We start from the raw sequence: 6,945 nt of genomic DNA, 5'->3' as shown, positions 1-6,945 counted from the left end.
GTCAAATCGTATTCATTTATCCCATATCTTGACTCATGAATTTAAGGTCAACATTTACAAGCATATCTTCTCATCATATAAATGGACTTATCGGGGTTTTGTTTCCAATCTTGACAAACCTTGAAGATTTCAAATTCTGAACAGCGAATAGTGCAGACCATGGTCTGCAATAGTGACGAGATTAATCCAATAGTTACCTATAAGTATACCAAGTGTGAACGAAACATTTTATGTTGGTTTTGTCGTGACGCGGCTCATATTTAAAAAGAAAACGAATATTGAAAAATCACAGAAATAACAAGAAGAAAACAAAAGAAGCAAAATCAAGAAACAAACAAACTTATTAAATTTAAAAAAAAGAAAACAACAACGGCAGTTCATGTAATCACAAGCAAGACTATCATTAAAGATCATTTCATCAGTTTATTGGTGTTTTTCTTAATACAAAATAAACAGTTTAAAGGGAGTCATTGTAAGTTATTTAGAGGCACATTGTGCCTTAGAAATCCATAGTTTTTAATTTTTTAGGAATATCAAACAAGATGTTTAAAAATGTTTTAATAATGAATTTAGAGTGTGTAATTTGTGTTTGTTGGTATATTAATCACCCAGGGTAAAAAAAACAACATAATATTTCGAATCATTGGTCTGTTCAGACCTTTTTGAGAGACACACTTTTTGTTTGTTTGTTTGTCTGTTTTTAAAAACAATGTAAATGTTTATAACAAGAAATGTATAGCTCTATGAACAATTTCCTTTATTTACAGGTTGCAGCACTTGGTGGTTTTATTTTATTCTTTGGATTTCTTGCATTTAATGGTGGGTCCCTTGGCTCCCTAGTCGGAACCGGAAACGGTGCTACAATAAGTTTGGTCGTGGTCAACACAATCATCGCCGGATCATTTGGCGCATTTTCCTGCATGCTAATTCACAGATCTCCTAGATTTGGCAGTGGGAAATTCAGTTTGTTGATGACCATAAATGGCGCTTTAACTGGAATGGTAGGTCAAACCTAAACTATGTATAAGATTAACAATTCATGATAAGTTGAAGATGAACTAGATAATTCAAGAAGTTGAAATACATGTATTACCACCGGTCTTTCGCATTAGTTTTCGAAATGTCATTATTATACGTCACTATATAAGGCATACTCGAACTTCAAAAAGTATTTTCATTACTAAGGTTTCGCTGACATATGATCTTTACTCGTTATAGTCCCCTGAACTCCTGAGAATATAAGAGATTTATTTAAGGTAATATGCAATAAATAGACTAAGATACTGTTACAATAGCACTATATCTTCTTCTTAACGTTAATTGGTCACGCGTACATTTTTCTATTTAAAGATAATTTAACTAATACCATTAAAAGACATCTTTTCTAATCGCCATAAATTGTTGTGTTCGGCATAAACTGGCATAATTATGACATTGTCATTTGCTGTTATCATTTTAAGGTGGCAACCTGTGCATTGGTGAATGCAATGTATCCATGGACAGCCTGTATTCTAGGACTTGGAGCCGGGCCTGTCTATCATATAGTCTCGTATTTGGTAAGACGGGTGGGAGTAGATGATCCTCTTGATGCCGTGGCTGGTATGTTGTACAATGTATATTTGTATCATAGTTTGGTGACCTTTCTGCTGAAAATGCGTCAGAGTTAAATCGTTTACATATACATGCACAGTGCGTTAACTGGAGTGCAGGTATTAGTTACCCGCACTCCTGAGCACGCCCATTGATTGGTTCATTTTTGCTGGGATTTACTTATTGTGACGGCAGAGAAAGGAAACGCGACAGAAATATGATATTCAGATGCTCGTTCATTGGTTCCTTTTGTCCGGGGTTTCTTATTGCGATAACAGGGAACGTGTTTTTATGTTTGACTATGCTACAAAAGAGAAAGAACACCAAAACACTCGGCAATCTGATTAATACTCGAGGGCTACGCCCCCTCGTACAAATCAGATAGCCTCGTGTTTCGGTGCTCTTTCTATTACATATTTAAACTGGCATTACGCCCATCCAAGTGTATATAGTAAGTGAACAAGTTAAAGTCAAATAAGTTAAAATTATATATTTTGTCATAATTCCTTTCAAATTCATATTTAACTTCGCATGAATGATAAATAACTCACATGGCACGAAGAAATGTGTGTATATCCATCGGCATTTACAAATAACGTTAAATTTATAAATATACATGTATATAACATTATATAAAAAGGTTAGGAAGTCTTTTTTATATTTTTGGCAAATTTATATTTTGTCCGAAACACACAAATGAGCATAATGTCACTTTAACCATGGAATACATAAACTAAATAGTTTATCATAAACGTAACAGGAGAAAATTATTTAATTTTTAAAATTACATGTTCTAATCATGGATAAACACCTTGTCAATAAAACGAACAAAAGGTTACACATTGGTATTATCTTTTTTATATTCTTATTGTTATGGCATATCAGATCGTCATTGCGTGGTTATAATGTACACGGAATGTTACCGGACGATGTCGCCACGTCCTAATTATAGTCACAATATTAGGAATACCTGAATCACTTATTTTCTTATAGCTCAAAAAGTAGCAAAGTATGCTTAGTTCTTGTAAAACTATTATCACTATTCGTAAAGCTGCTATTGTAATTTTTGCAGTGCATTTTGGAGGCGGTGTATTCAGCGTCCTGTCTCTGCCATTCTTTCACAGAGAAATTGGTATATTCCACAACTGGGACAAGAAATCAGGTTTGGTATGTTATTTATGATACGTATACATCAATCTAACTTTTTCATTTTCACAAACATTTATAATTGACTTCCTTTCTGTTTAATTTTTTGATAATGTGTATAATTATTAAATCTGACAAAAGTTATCAGTAGACAAAAAACTTTTATGAAAATTATATTTAACAAGTCTTATTACATTTTCCCTGGACGAGTTTCATATATGTATGAAATGGCAACTCAATATCAGATTATTTTTATTACCTGACTATATTTAATCAAAACAATCCGTTTATAGCTTTAAGAGACGCTACCCATGTACAAATGCGGCCTCATATTACACATGTATAATATAAAGAAACACGTGATCATGGTTCATAGTCATAGTTGTATACGTAACATATATTTCAAGCGAAATCATGTGCTAGATTAAACGTCTTTGTTAATAAAGTTTCCTTTGAGGAAAGAGTTTGTAAATAATGATTATATTTCGGTTAAAATAATAGTTAAATCATAATTGGAAATCCGCCATGAATGAAAAATCTTTTATTTCACCGATCGTATTCCAAGAAAACCGGAATCAAATTAAGTGTCTTCTCTGATTACTACATATTTTGAGATACGATAATTTTGAGATAAAATGTTTCTTGTTTCAAGGAAGCGTTTCAATGATACTGAGTAAAGTGGGCGATATTTTGCCTATTTTTATTCCAAAGGTTTTAGGTTTGCAGATCGCTGGCCTCGGAACTATCATACTGTGGACTGCTGTAACATCCGCACTACTTTTTGGTGGGTTGAGGTTACTGGGAATTCTACGCGTCCCCGAGGAAGTTGAAATCAAAGGTATATACATGTAGCAGTTAACATATCCATGCAAAAAAAAACTAAGAGTTGTATATATTTCTTAGTGCATTTTAAAAGATAAATAGTCTTTTTTTATTTCAATTCCAAAAGATTAAAGGTCCTTAAAGGACTTATCAGATCTAAATGACTACAGTTACTTTTTAGAACAAATTTCAGCCTCGGTAAACATGGTTTAAATCGTCACTGTTTTATGAGTGTTAACGTTGTATTAATGCTGAGATATTGTCAATGTTTGATATTGCGACAAAGTACACCGAATATCTCTCCGGAAAAAAACGGGATAAGGATGGCCAATAGTCGATTAATTAACCGGAAGTCAGTTTGAAAACAAACGGCATTAGACCGAAAAACAAACACACACACACGCGTATACACGTATCCCAAATCAACACATATAACAGTTACGTGTAAAAGATATTATTATTATGAAAACAAATGTATTGATTTCATTTATATGTGACATTTGTAAACACGAATTAAACGTAGAATGAAGGTATTGAATTTTAACATGACGGTATATTAGCAAAGTAGTGTTTGATATACAACTTACATATATTTCATTGAATGTAATATACCAGTACACACATACATAATTTTGTCATTGTTAAGGACTTGATATACACAAGCATGAACCGGCGTATCCTGTTGAAGCATATGGTACAGGTCATGTGGAGAAGTTGCTTCGGATTGTCACATCTGGTGATAAAGAAAGAGCGAAACAAAGTAAGTTATACTGTATTTTTATTTTTCGTCCGGTGAATATTGCACAAGAATCTCACATAGAATATCCCCATTCTTAACTATTGTCGTTATGAACTTCGACGGGCTTTGATACAAAAATAAGAAAACATTCCAGAACAGTGTAAGCAAAATGATTACATTTTATGAGACATTGGCCTAAGAAAATTGTACTTCCTCATTCTCCTATTACTGATTACAGTTTTTATAGTGATTTTCATCTTCAGTGTGCTCGCATTATTGTATACCGAATAATAAACAGCAACAATATGTTAAGCACGTCGAAAGAAATATCTTTGTAAATGTGTATGGTCGTATTTTAATGAGCATTAACCGTCTAATTTACCCTACAGTTACAACAAGGCCAGTCACCGGGTGAAGTCTCTTTTATAGAAGCGTGTTCTCTTTTCCATTTATCTATCAAACTTTGTACAAAAGCAATTATGCTTGAAGGGTACCTGAGGACTGCAAAGTCACCATTTGACCTAACAGTAGAGAAAAAAATCACCGAAATCGACAAAAATAAAAAATGTTGCAGGCTAGGTTTGATTGAGCCTGTTAATTAACGGCACTGGAAAGTGCAAGCTACCATTCATCACCCCTAGTATTGGCTTGAGAAGAATTCAACATTTTAACATACATGTATATGTAAAGCATATAAATAGTGTTTCAAATGGTTTAGCTTGTTTGAAGTATTATTGTTTTCTGTTATAACAGTTTTAAATTTATTTGCTATGTTTTTCTCATTTCAGTCATCAAACAAATGAGAGGTATTTATTTATTTATCTAATTATTTAATTAATTAAATAATTTATTTATTTATTTATTTATTTATTTATTTATTTATTTATTTATTTATTTTGCCGTAAAGCTTTTAAAGTGTCAGAAAGACCAATACCTGGAACAGCAATACCATATATAGATTATTGTTCACTGTAAATGGGCAGGAAAAAAGCTATACGTTTTAATGGTTAGTTTTACATGCTTGCAATTCAACTACGAACTCTTGATCTTAAGATTCCTGTTTAAACTAACTGTTTTACAGTTTGAAAACGTTTCCATTCTAGGTTTAATCATGTTTCTTAATTCAAATGATACTTTCTTGTTTTAAGACATTAGATTCTATTTATGAAATTTCGTTATACTATTTATAGAAATGTAAATCTATTTATAGATATTTTACTATTTATAGGCCGGTCAGAGGTGGGTTACATGGAGATAAAGGATCAGGGTCCCTACGAAAATCCAGAAGCTCACTGGACGACAGCAAAATGTAGACCGACACAACAAGCTTCTCAAGAGATTTGATTGGACAAAACTTTTAAATACAAAATTTTATAGAGGAGTTTCTATATTTGAGCCGCGTCATGACAAAACCAACCTAATGGGTTTGCGACCAGCATGTAACCAGACCAGTCTGCGCATCCGCGCAGTCTGATCAGGATCCATGCTGTTCGCTTCCAGTTCCTCTGCTTGTTATAGGGTTGGTAAGCTTCCTGATCAGGCTGCGCGGATGCGCAGGCTGGTCTGGATCAATGCTGATCGCAAACCCACTATGTTGGTCTTGTCGTGACGCGGCTCATTTATATTCCAAAATCGTGGTTTGATCAAGAAATTAAAGTGTACTTATTTCCAGTTTTCAATTTCTATTTTGTAAATTTAAATTTGTTAGTCTTAGTTTAAAAAAAACTTATAGAACATCTCATATTAAGTTCTTTTTCTCGAATTTAAAATGGAAAATACCAACCGCTTAATGTTATTTTACGTCAATGTTTTGATTTTTGGGACAATTGATTCATACCGTTTACTGTTAAAGACTAAACCCCTTTTAAGCCGGTGCTGGGGACCTGTAGATTTCCATCATTCTTTATCTCTCTCATGGACAGAGTGAAATCAAACCGAGTCCACAACTTTAACCATGTTGCTTTCGACCGATTTATCTTTATATAGATGATTAGTTTCCTCAATCTTAATTTGGCCATAAAGTAAGCAATACACACAAAGGACTGACTTTAATAAAATAGGAAATTTTAGTTACCTTTGTATATTTTAGGACTGAAGCATGATTTTTCATACTTTATGCATTAAGCATTTGAATCCGCATTTACACATTAAAGCTTCATGGTAGTTAAAGATTTCTTTCAACATAGCATTGATTGAATTAAGTGTTGTATAATACATAATTATCGGTGCTAAAGACATTAATGCTTTAAGATTAATTAAATTTAATAAAGCACACATTTTAGAATATAATTAAAAACGTATGTTAATATACAGAATATTTTTACATGATGTGTCAATTTATTTTATAATCATTTACATGTACATGTATTATGATTTGAAGTTGAAAATAAAAACACAATAATTTTATAACTAATGTAAACTCAATTTTAAACAAATATTTTATATACAAGTAAAATTGGATAATATTTATTTTTAACAATAACTGCTTAATTACTATTTATTATCGTTGCATGGTATACCAATCAATTTTTCTTGTAATTCTAATATAAATTCGATGATAAAGACGAAAATAGTTTTTATTTACAAAGACACTTTAAAATTCCACGTTAGTATATGATAATATTAAACAAAAGTACTTTTTCTGTTAA

At 32.1% G+C, this 6,945-nt stretch overlaps 1 protein-coding gene across 1 annotated transcript; it reads left to right on the top strand.

Annotated features, from left to right (window-relative positions):
- Positions 1 to 767: 767 nt before the first annotated feature.
- On the top strand, positions 768 to 6,630 carry LOC132716650 (putative ammonium transporter 1; the record flags this gene model as incomplete). Its single annotated transcript, XM_060699972.1, has 7 exons — positions 768 to 1,001; positions 1,461 to 1,599; positions 2,663 to 2,757; positions 3,448 to 3,574; positions 4,205 to 4,318; positions 5,086 to 5,103; positions 5,526 to 6,630. Coding segments are annotated over 7 exons (843 nt in total), but the record flags the coding sequence as incomplete, so codon positions are not given.
- Positions 6,631 to 6,945: the final 315 nt, after the last annotated feature.

Source organism: Ruditapes philippinarum, unplaced genomic scaffold, assembly GCF_026571515.1.
Source record: "Ruditapes philippinarum isolate M1 unplaced genomic scaffold, ASM2657151v2 ctg645_1_1_1_1, whole genome shotgun sequence".
Classification (NCBI taxonomy): Eukaryota; Metazoa; Mollusca; class Bivalvia; order Venerida; family Veneridae; genus Ruditapes; species Ruditapes philippinarum.
Note: the sequence above shows the minus strand (reverse complement) of the source record. Positions and strands in the feature narration are given on the sequence as shown.